This window comes from Phyllopteryx taeniolatus, chromosome 11, assembly GCF_024500385.1.
Source record: "Phyllopteryx taeniolatus isolate TA_2022b chromosome 11, UOR_Ptae_1.2, whole genome shotgun sequence".
In the NCBI taxonomy this organism is placed as follows: domain Eukaryota; kingdom Metazoa; phylum Chordata; class Actinopteri; order Syngnathiformes; family Syngnathidae; genus Phyllopteryx; species Phyllopteryx taeniolatus.
In genome coordinates, this window is record NC_084512.1 from 18729156 (window position 1) to 18746675 (window position 17520).

Below are 17520 nucleotides of genomic sequence, written 5' to 3' on the forward strand. Positions count from 1 at the left end.
CACCCTCAATTTGCATCTTATTTTTCCATCTTCCTCCTTTTTAGAACAAACCTTACCAAAACAGCTGAGAAGGAATCAGTCGCCATGTTTGTGCGAAACCTCCGACAGCGCTTGCTGGTGTGTCCAGTCCGGGGCTGTGCCATGATGGGGGTGGACCCCGGCTTCAGGCATGGCTGCAAGCTGGCAATCCTCTCCCCAACTGGTAAGCAAACATAACATAATATTGCTTTGAAATCTGATGTTAAACAGTATTCTGTATGACTAAAGTTAAACATAGTCTATTATTACCAGTTATTTCCCTACCCTACATCAGGGTTGGGTAATTTATGGCCTGGCAGAGCACTTGATCTGTCCTGCTGTGATCATCCCATATTGACGCCATGCTTTGGCCACTTTAGCTGGCATAAGCAAGAAAGCTTTGCTATTAAGCTTGTCTGTCTAGTTCCGAGAGGGCCTCCAATCATCCTGTCTTCTGTAAAACTTACCCTCACAAGGATTGCGGGTGAGCTGTAGCCTATCTCATGGGGCTTTGGGTGAGAGGTGGGGTACGCTCTGTAATGGTTGCCAGCCAATCACATTGCAGATATAGAAAACCAACCATTCACATTCACATTTTTTGTCTATGAAAAACAGAGGCCTTAGCCTTGATGGACACTTTGTATACTGTCATTTTTTTGTCTGTGAAAAATAAATGCCTTACTCTTAACGGAACGCTTGGTACTCTAGTCATTTTTTTTATCGGTGAAAAATATATGCGTGTTCTCTAACTCATTTTTTGTTGCTGAAAAATAAACTCGTCACCCTTAATAAACGCTTGGTACTTTTAACTGTCATTTTTTCTTGCTGAAAAATAAATACCTGACCATAAATGCTGTGTAATCTGTTAATCTGAAAATGATACCTTATCCTTAATAAACACTTAGTACTCTAATTCTTTGGTCTGTGAAAACATTGGCAAGTGACGAATATGCATGTGGATAAATGCACTGTGATGGGTCACCTAGAATAAAATCTCTCCCAGCCCACATTTGTATCTCTCCTGCTCCCAGGTCAAATTCTCCACACTGACGTTGTGTACCTGCACGGATCCCGCAATCATAGAGAAGCGGAAAAACTGCGACACCTTATGATCAAATACAGGTACTGCCACAGTTTATACTCACTACAGTATTGCTAGCAGGATATTTTTACTTATTTAGTTCTGTAGGTTACTCACTGTCACTCTCCCGTCTGCTTGTCAACACTAGCTGCAGCAGGGTCGTCATCGGCAATGGGACGGCATGTCGTGAGACCGAGTCCTTCTTCGCTGACCTCATCGCCAAGTGCTATTTTCATCCCCTGGACGTGTCGTACTGGTAAGATCTCAACGTCCACCGCACGCACAATTGGAGTTCAGTCACCCTTGACGCTGAAAATTGTCAGCTGGGTTGAGGTTTTCTGGTACATTTCGATGCATAAAGAGCCGTGACTAAACATCACACGCTTTGCTGATGCTCACTTCTTTATCTCTTGTACAGTTTGAATGTCCCTCAGGGTACACAACGGGGTAAATTTCATCAAAACCATTTCTAATATGTCTCAAATAAATTCATAGCCCCAGTGAAAACACGTTTTCTCGTTCATTGGAAACTTCAATCTAATTGTGATCGAGCCAGGCATAAAAAGGACAAGGACCTCTCTTACACTTAACCGGCCCAGACACCTACGAAATCGAGCTGTATCAAAGGTTCTGTCTTTACTCTGCATTCTACTTTTGTATTTTGTTTTCCAATATCTTTTTTACTTTAACATATTTTCTCAAGCAGTGGCCATCCTGCTAATAGATGCTGTGCCCCAATCGTTGTACAATTAAGACAAATAAATGCCTCCCTCAAATACACACTGTTGTAGCAAAAGCAGCTAACTCAAGCATTAACTGTTGAGTCCATTTTGGACTCTGTTGCTAACCAAAACAGCAGCACCAAAGCACATCTGGCCAGTTACATGTCGTAAATGAGTTCCTCGTGCAGTATTGAAGAGGATTTTATCCATTTAATGCGTTTGTACAAATAAGGGCTTCCCCTCTATGCAGCGCGTCCCCCCCACCAGAGGTTGCTGCCAGTACAATATTTTGTCTAGATACATGAAAGATTAAATTATATACTAAACACCTCTGAATATGATGCAGTGCAGATTTAACAATCACCAATAGTAAACACACTTCTCTGACATTGTCAATCAAAAGTGATAAGTGTACCTAATGTCTGGATGTTGAGTAATGATTTAATTGTTAGAATAAAATGTTAACGTGCGGAAAGGAATGGTTGTGTGGGCAGAGGGTATAATAATGTAGAATGTAGAAAAAACATAAAATGGAGGCAAAAGAGCGCAAAGGGGCTGGGGTGCACAGGCAAATAGGAATGCGTCCCCCTTACCCTAGTGAATATTGTCATTAAAACCATCTGGACTTTGTTTCACTTTGGGCCAATTAAGGGGACGCTTTGGGGTGAGCGTTGTGTCTGTAACCGGGCCCGGTCCACACTTGGGCGTATAACACCGCAGGAGCTCACGCCAAGCATAACAACCTAGCGCCCTCGCCGGGCTCGCTCTCACTCTGTTTGTTGACTCGAGGTTAGCGTCAGGACCGCAGCCTCGGACCACGTAAGCGGGAATGTGTATCATCCCGAGTTCATTGGCGGCAACACCTTTGCTGTAATAGCTCTCGTTTTCATCTTCTTTTAAAGATAGCTTTGCTTTATGTTTTCAAGAGGAGACGTGGTGAAAGCGAGGCGTTATTACATGAACGGGCTTCTTTTTACGAAACATATTTTTCGGTTGAGTAGCTCCAGATATAATGTTTCTCTTGTTCATTCTTTTAATGGCGCCATTTAGGCTTTCAGTGCCCCTTAAAAGAAAGTTTGAACATTTTTTTGATGTGGTTCTGGTTTTACTATGCATATTACCCCATATTAAAAACAATATTTTTACAACACATGATATAAAATTTCTGCACATGTATGAGCACATTCATTAAATCTTTCTTTTGATAATCCATAAATTCTCCCCTGAAGTACATTAGTAAAAAATGGAAAATAAAAATAAATAAATAAAAACAATCTAATCATATGATGAACACAATTAATCTATTTGTGATTTTTATGGTCTTTAGTTGATAATTCAAAGCACAATAGTTGTCTTGATCATAACTACAGTAGTTGTTGAAATATAGTAGTGTAGAATTATGTAGCATTTTGAATATGTAGTCTCCATGCAAATTACAGTGGAACTTTGGTTCACAAATGCTCCATTCTTAAACAAATCGCCTTACGACAACACTTTCAAACAAATATTAGTACTTCAGTTCTCAAACTAGTAGTCCCCCCTCCATCACTGGGGTTCGGTTCCATACCCCTCCTGCAATGAGTGAAATCCGTGATATAGAAATACCCTATTTAAATACACCCTAGGATAGCATTTACGGCACTTACATTTTTTGTAAGGTCTTTAAACACACTTTTAAAACAAAAAAAAACTACATTCAAACATGTAATATATTGAGGGCAAGCAAAAGCAATGGATAAAACAAAAACAATTTATGAACAGTGTAAAAAAAAAAAAAAAGAGTAACTGTAATAACACTGTGATCTAGCAGGATCGCAAAGCTTGAACCACGATGTAATGGGGGATAACTGTCCTTAGATTTTAAAAATAATTTACATTGTAAATCTTCTAATATTTTTTTATATTTATGAAATAATTAGTGTAATTTATTAATCATTTATCAGCTATTGATGAACTTTTTATCTCATTTACAGTAATAATACTTACTATAAATATAATGAAAGCCAATATTCTATTTTTTTATTCAATACTAATTAATTTGATAAGTATTTTAGCAACACCACATCTACCGGAAATAACATTTTAAATAATATAAGAAATGATTACTAGAAAATAAAATATTATAATTCTTAGTTAATTACAAAAATAAGTACATACATAATATTTTACCTCCTCCACACGTCTGCTACATTATCGGCCAAAGCACTGTTGCCGTAAAACAATGACTATACATAGTGACGTAATTTTAGGTGACTCATAAAAGACTTACAGTAGGCGTGCTTAAGACGCCTGTCTTTCTACTTTGCTCCTTATATATATATATATATATATATATATATACTGTATATAAAATGTTTCCATGTAGTATTTAGTAAGGGTAGAACCAGTATGCCAGTATGTGTCACCGTCCTTAATTCAGGAGCCCATTAATGTATCCAACTGGTTGGGCTGCCACTTTGGACCAACATACAGTTTGTCAATGGAGGATGATGATTGGGGCCCACGGCTCCACTGCGCTAACTACAAGGGTCTTCCTCCCCTGCTGACTGACCCACAGCCGAACCTGACCGTCCTCATTACAATGGCGGCGAGTGTGATGTCAATGACATAAATTATCTCTGTATGTAATGTATTTAAGATGAACAGCATGACATCTTGGGTATTGCCAGGACCGCCTTAATTATAATTAAGTCACCCCATTTCGGGAACATTTTGTGACTTGGCCGCAGCATTGGGTACACTCGTACAATCCAGAAAAAATGTATTACTATATTTTTTGAAAACCTTATTTTGGTGAGAGGAATTTAGCGATTGAAAACTATTGTGATTGTGATTATGAGAGGAACCTCCTAATCCTAATGGACGCTATAAACCATTTACTTTACGCTCTCTAAGTTGTATTTTTATATATTGAATGTCATACAAAATACTAAAATATACAGGTGTATATCAGTAAATTAGAATATGGTAGAAAATCCCAAGTCCTACTTCATTTCCATGTTAAAAATTATTTTGTATTGTTTTTTTAAATTTATTTATTTTATTCAGTATTCTATTTTCTTGAGATGGTGAATCGAAATTATGAAAAATAAATAAAATACTTTACTGTGTGTAGTGAAAATATATGAATTTCACTTTAATTGAACTACTGAAATAAGCCAACTTTTCAATCATATTCTATTCTATTGAGATGCATCTGTATTCAGTGAACCCACACTATTTGACTCATTAATCCTCTTCAAATCCAAACTCAAGACACACCTATTCCAGACTGCTTACTCACTTTAACATTTTCCATATCAGTTGCCATTTTGTTAGATGTTTTGTTTTTGTTTGTTCTGTTGTTTTAATTGTATTACTTGATTTATTTTAAATATGTCTGTACAGTGACCTTGAGTGGCTTGAATGCAGCTTAAAGAAAATTAATTATTATTATCTAGCAATGCATGAGCATAATCATGAACCCACGTTACATAAACAAACAAACCACCCTCACATGAGGCTTAACAGTAGTATAAGCTAGCATACTAGCCTGAATAACACAACAGACTTGACATCACACGTCGGGCAAACAAATACTGTACGTGCACGAGCACTTTACACAAATGGTATTAGGCAGGCAAATTGTAAGGGTAAAGTAGACTACACGGGCTACTTGTAACTGCATCAGGAGAAAAGCACAAGAATACTTTCAGTTTCACTTTTGACTGTGCGTGAGGTGCATTCAAGGACCGCCAACGAAACATGACATCTCAGACGCAGACAAAAAACACTGTCGATGAAGTAAACCTAACCACAACACCAAGATTCCACGAGATGGGGCCAATGTAATACTTTTATTGTTTTGGCCTGAGCGCAAAAGCAGCGAATAGATGAGTTTTTACTGAATAATGAAGGACAGATTCCCCCCCAAAAATGCACATTTGCGAATTTCGAACCGTGAATATGGTATAGTTAGTTAACCACTGTATAATAAGTAAAGCTACTCAACCCTTTCTTCATAATCATCAACATCCAGTGTGATGCTGTATAATTGTGTAGTTAACAGTGTGTAACTAATGTATGATCAGTGTTCTGTGGTTGTCATCACAGTTTTCCTCTTTGGCATGGCGAGTTATTGTTCTTCAAAAACCTAAAAAAAAACCAAAGAAAAAGACACTCAGCTGAAGTCTCACAACATCAGTTTTTTTTTAAAAATTATTTTAAATTTTTTTTAATTTTTTTACTTTTGAGGTGTACAGTATTTTTGGTTGTAACTCCAAATTGTGCCGCCATGTTTGGGGAATTCGAGGTTCCATTGTGTTACTGTAGTTTCGACTTCTACGCAGGATGACCTTATCGTCAGGAGTGTTATGGGATATATTTTACTACAGTGGATATAACAAATCTACACACCCCTGTTTAAATGCCAGATTTTTGTGATTTTTTTTATTTTATTTAAAAAAGACCATCACTTTTGCCACCATTAATGTGATCAGTAACCTGTGTAACTGAATTGCAAAACTACCAGGGAAAGCATACTAGAAGAGCTGAATTTTATTTGGGGTAAATCAAAGGCATTTGAAATGGTGGCAGGTGTGTGCTTGCTTCCATTTAACATGCGTTTGAATGTGCAACTTTCCCAGTTATAAGTGAGTGTGCACAGTTGTGCAACCACATTATCTCAGTTTATTTTACTTCGCCTCTCAAAAAGTTTTTTTTCCCCAATTGAGTTGTAGAGGTTTTAGGTCACATTAATGGGAGACACCGTTTTGTGATGATTTATCTTTTTGGTCTCATTTTTTTATATGACAAAAAACCTGGCCTATGAACAGCGGTGTGCTTACATTTTATATTCACTGGACATGGGTGGAGATGCAGGCATGATGAGATGCGATGCGCTACAAGACAGGCCTTGCCTTGGCACTTAGTTTGTCGAAAGGCCACAGCCTAATTTGCGCCGTCTGTTTCCCGTCTCCCAGTGAGGCTTCCGTGTGTCTTCAACCCCTCCTCTGCTCTTGTCCACCCTTTATCTTCTGCACCCGCCTGTCTCTCCCTCTGACCTTCTACCTCAGTGCTCTGCTGGAATGACGGCTAGGAATGGCAGCCCCCCCCGGCTATCCTTAACTTGAATTTGCGTGCGTTTGGGTGCTTTTCAAGGCCTTTAAAATCAATTCCTCATAGGCTTGCAGGCACGTTGATACAAATGTACAGTTTTTGGGGGAGCTTTTGTAAGTACAAAAGACATTTTATTCAGTTTCTAGTATTACATATTCACACCCTGTACATTTTGTTGGTACATTACAGTGAAATTACCAGATCCAGCTTAACTCTTAATTGAAAATACAACCCCACCAAAACGATGCACTGAATAGCTTATTCCAGTGTTCGTTATCAATAGATGTAGTGCATGCTGGCATTCAGCATTGTGTAATTGGAGTTTATATGGAAAAGAGTCTGTTAAGTTTGGAAAGTCACACATTTGACATTTTTCCTCCAACTTTTAATTTGAACTGAACTACCTTTAGTAGTGAATGCCCCTGTCATAGACACGTCACAATTAGACAGTTGACTATGCGCCCTACGTGACATTCTTCTACTTTTGTTATGCATGTTAGCTTATTTTTACTTTAACCATATTGCAATGTGCAGCCAGTCTAGAGATGCGTGTATCACCTTTGTCGCTATGTTGCAATATTCTCCATGTTTGATTCTATGGTTCTTCGCCAGATGCTTCATCCACTTAATGCAAATAAACGCCACACTCAAATAGACATTAATGTTATGTGCTAGTGATGAAGTCAAGAAAAGTATTTTCAAAAATATTGGATTAGCCCTGGATACCACAGTGCTCAGCACATCAGGTGTGCTTTGGGGTTCGAATTTCGCCTCAGGTCTTCCTGTGTGGAGTTTTCCCCCCCGTGGTTGCGTCCAAAAACATGCAGTTAAATACATGTATAGGTATATCATTTATTTATACAATTATTATGTAATATACTGCACGTAAAGATGAATGAAGCCTAAACATGATGAAATATTGTAATTTTTGGTGACTGTGGAAACATTTTGTGTTTAAAAAATAAATAAATTAATTAAAAAAATTTGATTCGTTTGAAAGTCCTACGATTGCTTTGTCACAGCCCCCTTTGCCATCCACCCAGTCGGGAGGAAGTGCTGAAACTTGTTTTGCTGAATGCGGAATTAGGTTGCGCATATACCGGATGGAAGACTATGTGTGAGCCCTGTGATTGGCTAGCGACCAATCCAGAGTTTATCCCGCCTCTCACCCGAAGTATAGTAACAGACACCTCCCACCATCTATTTAAATACCCCTGGCCACTGTATGAGGAAATATGGTATGTTATTCTTTTTGACCAGATTACACCCCTAAAATAATCACATTACCGTATTTTCACGACCATAAGGCGCACTGAAAAGTCGTAAATGTTCTCCCAAATGGACAGGGCGCCTTATAATGCGGCACGCCTTATGTGTGCGCCGACTTCCAAAATCTATAAATGTTGTTGTGTGATGAACGCTCCGCTTGACTGACTGGGAGCATTTCCTGCCGACACGCTGCATATACAGAGGAAAAGCGGACGTGGCTGAGGACAGCATCCGGACGTAAAGGGGGAAGGTTGGGCGTGAAGGAGGACGCTAAAGGCATGCGCCCAGTAGGTATATAGTGCCGGCCAAGCCAGCCTCCACTCGTACAGTAGCAATCAAGCCAGCCGCCCCTAATTTTGTTCATACCGGGCATTACAGGAATGAGTCGCCAAATCGCGGCGAAAGCTACCTTCAAAATAAAAGCTTCACAATAATACGGATGTCAATGCTCTTCGGTTAAGGAATGCCACCAGCAAGGTTAATTTGAATCTTGAGATGCATTAAAAAATGTAGTTTATTAGTTTTCGGAGACTTTTATTTTGAAATACAATATCAGATCTTCATCAAACCTCTTTTAGTGGAGTCCTTGGTGGTCTGTCACACAGATCTGGACTTGTCTTGCGATAACAATGGGATTATGTTGGGATGGCTTTGGCTCAGTAGGTAGAACAGGTTTGAATCCCTGCTACGACTGTCCGCATGTCAAAGTGTCCTTGGGCAAGACACTGAACCCTAATTTGCTCCCAGTGGGCCTGGCAGCGCCTCGCATGGCAGCAGTCGCCCATTGGTTTATGGATGTGTGTGTGAATGTGAGGCTTTGTAAAGCGCTTTGGGCACTGTGATGATGTAGATAAAGTGCTTTATAAGTGCAGTCCATTTACCATTTATTTTTCCAAAGATATCAAATAAAATACATTTTTATTTGGCGAGGTGGTCCGAGTTGGAAGACCAACTCGAGGAAGCAGGAAAACGACCTTTGCCAAGTCAAGAAGACGAAGCGGAGTTTCCGCGGGGAAAAAAAAGAAAAACAAAACGCGGTAACAAGGCGAGGTGGCCCGAGTTGGAAGACCAACTCGAGCAATGGATTAATGAACTCCAACCGCTGGACATCGGTGTAAACGGGGCGTTCAAAGTGAAGTTGCGAGCGGCCTGGGAGCGATGGATGACAGATGGCGAACACAGCTTTACTAAGACTAGGAGGCAGCGCTGGGCGAGTTACGCCACAATTTGTGAATGGATTGTGGATGCTTGGGCTAACGTGTCTGCTTGCACTGTTGTTCGAGCTTTCGTAAAAGCCGCCGGCATCATTTCTGAGGAGCCGCACGGCAACGAGACTGACTCAAACCTGGCGTGTTTGATTGAGAACTTGCCCAGCTGTTCGTTTCGGATACAGAACATGAGGACTTGGATGAATTTGTGGATGAGGATTGATAAAAAAAAAATAACGTGAGTACATTGTTAAATACTTCAATAAAGTACAACCGAACTCAGTTTTGCTCCTGCTGCCTTTTTAAAAACATTGTTTTAGCGTGCATGCCTGCTACCGTATGTTTTAAGCTAGCATATGTTTTACCATGCCTGCGCCCAATAATACGGTGCGCCTTATGTATGTGTTCAATACAGAAATAGACCCCGTAACTGAGACTGCGCCTTTTAATACGGTGCGCCCTATGGTTGTGAAAATACGGTACTTTAAAACGTGTTGGTTAAAGAACCACATTTCTAGACCCCCTGTTAGGTTTATAGCATCTTTATATTACATAATTAGACTTGAGCAAGTTCCTGCGGAATGAGCGGCATCCCGCAGGACATTATTCGGCGTGGAGTATCATCAATCTGACAACGTCTGTCTGTGCCTGAGATGGTCCCCCACACACTCAATCCACAATAGGTTTCTGGCCATACAGCGGGGGCCCCATAATGTGACAGCCTCCTGCTGGAAAATCGCTACAAAAAAAGATTTAGTTTAAGTGTAGATTTCTTCTTTTTTAATTTCACATTTATGCATCCATTACAGAACAATTAGTCAAGTACAGAACAATATGGGACAAGGGGCAATTACAGAACAAACAGAATAAGACAACAAAACTGGATACGAATGAATGGTAGGAATGGGGATCAGGTAGTGTTGTAATGGGTAATGTTATCTTTTATGGTAAATGTCAGTTTTTTTCAAAATGTTCAGTTAGCAAGTTGTACCAATTTTGTAGTGAAAAGTATGTTTGTGGACCCAATTTCCTCAAAAGTTTTATAATTCTTCTCCTAAATTGCATTTATCAAGCTATAAGCATTTGTCTTCCATTTCATCACCTTTTTATGTTATGAGACTGGCAAACAAAAGTTTGGGTAAATTATAAGTGTCGGTATTATATATTTGTATTCAGATGTTTAAAAAAAAATGCTTTGAAACTAGATAATTGCTTTCTTTTTCAATGGCGTGTGATTGTCGTGTGCATGACGAATGGCAAGTTGACAGTGTCTGGCCGTAACAAGATGACGCTAATGATATCGGAGGGCAAGAGTATTGGGAGGGGTGGGTAAGGTTAGAAAGATCTTTGGGCAGTGGTGATGATATACGCACATCACACACAAACACAAGAGCTTCAGGCTGATAAAATGACCCATTTCTTGACCACTTGCTCTGTTGCTGCTAAAGGAAAATGACCCTGTAAATTTGACCACACACTTTGAAAGGTGCCAGTTCAAATAAGTATAAACGTCCACGAATCAGGCAAATCATTGGAAATGCGCCTTCTGAAACTGATCCAACGAGATGTCTTTGATCTACTCCGATGTTTTGTGGATTGGTTACGTTGGAGTCTACTGTAGTAATGCCTTTGCCCCAAGTAGTGCCCTGGTTTCAGAAGTAGCAGACCATCTCTCTTTCAAGTAGTAGTCATTATTCTGTCCTTGATTGGCTCAGTTGTCCCAGAGCGACGCATGGATGTCTTCATGATTCGCCCTTGACCGCATCCACCCCGGAGCGCACTCCCGTGGGGGATGAGATCATTTTTATTGGCTCGCAGGACACTGTAAGCCAACTGTTTTCATGACAGCGTGTATCCTCTGTCAAGTCCTGTGTCGGGGCTCGCTAGTAGGGGCCAGGTCGAGTGAGTGACTGACACACAGTGGCAGCACCAGTGTGGACTGATTGGATGAACAAGAGTGCCTAAATTAAATAGATAAACACATAAATAAATAAATAAATGTGTCATGAAGTATTTATTTCAGTATTTATTTGTTCAATTCAATATTTATTTCAATATGTATTTAATTATTTCATTATTTATTCAATTATTTCACTCATACAAGGAAAGATGTTAGCTAAGAAGTGGGACACTGAGAGGACTGAGGAGAGGAGAAAGGAATACATTGAGATGCGCCGTTGGGCAAAGGTAGAGGTGGCAAAGGCCAAACAAGAGGCATATGATGACATGTATGCCAGGTTGGACACTAAAGAAGGAGAAAATGATCTCTACAGGTTGGCCAGACAGAGGGATAGAGATATGAAGGATGTGCAGCAGGTTAGGGTGATTAAGGATAGAGATGGGAATGTGTTGACTGGTGTCAGTAGTGTGCTGGACAGATGGAAAGAATACTTTGAGGAGTTGATAAATGAGGAAAATGAGAGAGAAGGAAGAGCAGAAGAGGCAAATGTGGTGGACCAGGAAGTGGCAATGATTAGTAACGGGGAAGTTAGAAAGGCATTAAAGAGGATGAAAAATGGAAAGGCAGTTGGTCCTGATGACATTCCTATAGAGGTATGGAAGCATCTAGGAGAGGTGGCTGTGGAGTTTTTGGCACTACCACTTGGTTGCAGGAGGTTCCATTTCTGTTTCTATGGTTACACTTTCCCTCGTTGCCCTCACAAAAAACATGTTGAAACTATTTTTTCTGATTATGAATATTAAACATTATTTCAGCAGAGTTTTCTAGTTTCTATGCATGTGGTTTTTTTTGTGTTGAATGACCTCCGTATGTTTACATTAGCAGGTTGTCGATCCTTCTTATCATCCAGCCTCTTCCAATAACATGTACTTTCCCATCAGGCCTCACTGGTGGTCAACCTCTGTCCCATCTCCTTCCTTCAGGGCCGCACTGTTTGTGTGATGAGTCCCAGTGACATGCCATGTTTATTTGGGGTTCGGTGTGTGTGCTTGTGTGTGTGTGTGTGTCTGCGTGCGTGCGTGCGTGAGTGTGCATGCGTATGTGTGACACGAGCTTTAGCTGCAGTACAATTGACATGAGTGTCTGCGAGGCTTTGCTCTTTTCAGATGTGCCTCACACTGGCAGACGGGGTTTGTGCGTGTGTGTGCGTGTGCGGCCCTCCCTGCCTGCCTCCTAGCATCTTTGCTGGAGACTGACGGCCCTTGACACCTGCCATTTGGACGCTTTTCTCTGTGAAAAATGTCATCGTCTTCAAGGCCGACGTATGTATTTTTGTGTGAGTGTGAGGGAGAAAGGAGACATCCCTCAAATGTGTGTCCCTGAGGTGAAGCTTTGCAGCTGACTGAACAATGGAACTGAGCTGTTTGAGCAGCCAGGACAGAGCAGCTTGTATGTGTGTGTGTTTGTTTGTTTGTTTGTTTGTGTGTTCGTTACATGAAGACATTTTGGAGTGTTAATTTGTGACCTAACAGCTCCTCCTAGGCTCTAACTTTATGTCAATCCAAGTCACACGAGCTTGTGAGTCAACTAAAAAGCCATTTAGGTGTTCTGCCTATGACCATTTACAACTTTTAGTACATTTTCATTAATGTGCCTACTCTGTGTTACTTACTATTTTATTCTTTCCTTCTTTTTTCTTTTTCTTTTATGTGTTATAGAGGGACAATGTACATTGATAAACATTTTAAAAAAAATGTAAATGCACCCAATTATAGCCAAAGGGCTACTTTCCATTGGTAGTCACCCTGCCAGAAGGAGCATGGCAATCTGACCTCGTATAAAAAACATTCAATTAAGAGAAAGTTAACATAAAATACTGCTCCACATTTTTCTTTTTTAGATTTTCTTTGCGATGTGTCTATTTTAATTTCATTTGAGATTTGTTTAAATAGTTTTCTTAATGTTGACATAAGACACTTTAAGCGGACCAACAGATCGACCTAATTCACTCAAAATTAATTTAAAATGATTATTAAAGTCATTACTTGATCTTTTTTTTTATATACTGTTGCATCTCAATAGAATACAGTACATAAGCTTATTTCAGCAAGGTAGTTCTATTCAAAAAGTGCAACTCATACTATATAGATTAGACGGGAAACTTTTCAGAAGACTATGATGTGATTATGTAATACTGTATTCAAATTTTTTGAGATGAGAAATGTATTTATTTTCATTTTAGCTCCACTCTATAATCCTCCAAATTATCCAAAATAAAATCATGAATTCCTTATCTCTGTGTAGTGAAGCTATAAAGTATGAGTTTTAATTTATTTGGACTGCTTAAATAATAAAAACAAAAAAAAACTTTTGTAGTGGCTTTTTGCTGCGTTTTGGAGACTCGCAGAGACTGAGACTTCCTCCAGAGCAGCTGTTCACTGTTCCGCATCCAGACTGCGTCCTCCTGTGCTCCCTTTCCAAGATTTGATTGCAATTTCCCGAGTGGAGGCACCACTTCATCACCAAGCCGCTGAATTACACTTTGTCAATTAGTGTAACGAGTCTGTGACATGGCGCTTGCAGCAGACACATCACCAAACCCCAATGTCAACAACACATTGGCAAAGCCAAGGCAAATTTATTCATGGAGCACACTGTATAAAAACAAAGTACAGAAAAATAAAAGCTTAAAAACTTTTAAAAATAAAGGGACTCAAATTACTCAAAACGTTTAGAGATCATTTATAATGTTTAAAGATCATTTATACATTTACATACCTACATACATTTATTAAAATGTTTAAAGATAATTTACAAATGAAAATTCTCTAAAATGCTCAATCATGAGCATGAGGAAAAAAAGAATAGTTTTTAACCTGGACCTAAAATCATTGACACTTGGGGCTGACTTGACTTCTGTTGGCAACTCATTCCATTTGTGTGCAGCATAACAGCTAAACTCTGCTTCACCATCTTTGCTTTGGACTCTGTGCTCCACTATCTGACCTGAGTCTGTAGATCTCAGAGCCCTACTGGGTTTATATTACCCATTAGCATTTCTTTAATGTATTCATGACATAATCAATTTAGTGATTTATAGACCAGTAGCACTTTAAAGTCTATTCTATAGCTGACTGGGAGCCAGTGTAGAGACTTTAGAATTGGTGTAATATGCTCTGATCATCTTTGTTCTCGTCAGAACCCGAGCCGCAGCGTTCTGAATGAGCTTCAGCTGTTTAATGCTCTTTTGGGGGAGGCCAGTCAGAAGACTGTTACAATAGTCAATAAATGCCTTTATCTCAAGTAGAATTGACTATTAGCATTAGTTTCTCCTGGTCTGCTTGGAAAATGCATATGAATATGTTTTTCAGCTGGCAGAAACGTGTTTTAGTAATTAATTTGATATGCATGCCAAAAGTCAGTTTGGAATCTATCACCACACCAAGGTTTGGGACATGGTCTTTGATTTTTAAAGGGAGTGACTCTAGATATTTACTAACAGCCATCCTCTTTTCTTTACTTCCAGAAACAATTACCTCAGTTTTTTGTTGTGATTTAATTGAAGGAAGTTTAGGTTCATCCAGTTGTTTACAGTATGTTTTAGACAGTGAGACAACACCTCAAATGAACTGTAGTCATTGGACAATAACTTAAGTGACTGAATGTGTGGCTATCCTTCCCCTCCTCCTTTCTGTCAACTTTTCATCCTCTGTATCAGATGAGTTGGTGATATTATTGCCCCCTCGTCTTTTCTGACTGATCTGATGGGCTGTTTAGAATTTACAGTAAGGCTGTGTATGTGTTTGCTTGGAGGCTGTAATGAAGTATCAAAGTGTATATCTGTCTCTGCATATTTGGACAGCATGGGGGGGGGGTCAGTCATTTTGTGTGACAGGCCCAAGGATGTGTGTGTGTGTGTGTGTGTGAGAGAGAGAGAGAGAGACAAAGCCCACCACTCACATAAAGAAGGCTATGCGGAGCCAAGCTTGTGACTTTGCCCCAGGAAGGGACTGCTGCACTGGCAGCCCCGTGTTTCTTCCGTGTGTTTACAGTTGACGGGCGGTGCGAATAATTATGACTCCCCCCTCCACCGCCGCTATCCCACAGGTCCTCCAAGTCATCGCTTTACAAGCAGAGGCAACTCATGACTTTGTGTGACCGACGTAGGCCTTAGAGCTGGCCACTAGACAACCTTCTGCTGCCTGCCAGGCCGAGACCCTGGCCATGACAGCGGCCAGTGATGCCATGGACGGTGAGGGCTCAGAGCTGTATCTGTGACTGTGCCGTTACCAGCAGCCTCCCAGGTGGCCTTAATTCACTTAGACATGATCAGCGCACTCTTACGCTTATGCTTTGTGGTGTCTTTTCACCCTTTGCACATTTGTGTTCCTTGTTCATGCTAGAGTTTGGCGGTAATGCAGATAATGAAGTTCAGCCTACTTTCGGTCACACGCGGGCCTCCCTGTTTCTGTTTACAGGGGGTCATTGTTTCGCAACCGAGTTCCGTTCCTATTGGGGCCGTACTTGATCACTAACCTACACGAACGCAGTAGTAAAATCAGGATTTGTTAAATATTTGAAAAACACTACTAGGCCATAAATGTAAAACAATCAAATGGAAAAACATTAAATACAGCAATAACAAAGTAAGTACAGTAGTAACTGAACGTGCCTTTTTGTGCCATGTGACCACATATTTTGACACGACTCTGCAAACTAGTTGCTTGCTATTTTTAACCTCAAAAGGTCGTATGTTTGTACCGTCGTAAATGGAGGACCCTGTGTCCTAGGTTAGATTCAGGCCGAACGCCATAAAACTTAACAGTTGGGGGGGGACATGTCATGTAATTTTCAGGAGAAAATATATATGTTGGTTAAACCAACTGCTACTCTAGTTTCTCAGGAACAGCAATAATTTCATGAGGTCAATTTGAACCTGGACCCCAAAAGGGTCACTAATGAGAAAATGATAGATTAACTCCATCACTAACCTTTTAATCGTAAATGTGTGAAATTAGCTATTTTCATTGTATGTGTTAAATACAGTCTTTAAGTCAAATAGAAGTGCCAAGGAATTATCATCTTGTAGCATCTATAGGGCTCGGTCCCTATCCCCTGCAAATACTGCAAATAGCAGTATTACGTTAGCATCTCAAGCTAGTCACTAGCTGGCGGGTGAGCTGCCATTATGCTTGTTACTCTTTATCCAAAGGTAGTGTTATGTGTGCATTTACATTAGTGGTTGATCATGTGGTGTGACAATAATAAAAAAAGTTTAGTTTTTTAATTTATTTTATTTTTTATATTTTACACAAGAGGGCAGTGTAAGTGAAAACAGACTGCTAAGTTTTGCTTCTTGTGCTGGTGGCTAGATAACCCAATTTAGCTGCTATATGCTTGTCACTAATTATCAAAAGGTAAAGTGTTACATGTGTGTTATGTTTAAATGTTGTGTCATGGTTAATTGTTAAAAGCCGAGATGTGTGAAATCTTACTCTTTTACCTTCCATCTTGGTGGGGAGTGTGTGTTGTTGGGTTAATGACCAGGTCCAACTTGACCCCTTTGAAGGTCATGTGCCACCGCTCGTTAGCGGTGTCACCATGGCGATATGTCAGCACGATGGATGGAGAGCTGACAAAAAGAACAGTGGGGTAGAGCGGGTGGCATGAGGGGTCTGGTAGTGACAACGAATAGGAGAGAGATGAGTTCCCTTTTAAATTGCAGGCCTGTGGGAGGGAATAGTAATTGTGTGTGTGTGTGTGTGTGTCTGTGTGTCTGCGAGTGAGTCAAAAAAGGCCGCATTCTAAATTGTGCTACACTGAGGAGGCACTGACCTCATCATCATATTAGAAAGTCCCCAGGATACACACACACCCTTTCCTCTTTTGCCTTAACCATCTGAAGGACTGAACGACATGACAGCTGAAGTTGTACGTTACAGGCTTTTTTGTGTTTGTGTGCCGATGGATGACTGTAGACCCTTTAGCCTAAAAACAAAAATTCTAAAGTTTCTAAATTATTATCAAAAATGAATCGACATTATGTTGTAATTTTATTAAAATAAATCTACAGGTATATAATGAAATGATAAATTTTGTTCTTTTAGTGAAAGTAGTTATTAAAATACAAAATGCTGTTGCACAAATTCTTAAAATCTTTTAAATCAACACTTTTTCTGATGATAAAGGAGCATTAAGAAGAATATATTTTTTCTGAATATCTGC

The 17520-nt window shown here is 39.9% G+C and overlaps 1 protein-coding gene across 1 annotated transcript in view; it reads left to right on the top strand.

The window, feature by feature from the left end:
* srbd1 (S1 RNA binding domain 1) overlaps positions 1-17520 on the top strand; it is a 57194-nt gene that overhangs the window by 15080 nt on the left and 24594 nt on the right. The window contains exons 12-14 of the mRNA XM_061790418.1: positions 45-202; positions 1050-1140; positions 1248-1355. Of these exons, the coding sequence (XP_061646402.1) occupies positions 45-202; positions 1050-1140; positions 1248-1355 (357 nt within the window). The remainder of the gene's footprint in view (positions 1-44; positions 203-1049; positions 1141-1247; positions 1356-17520) is intronic.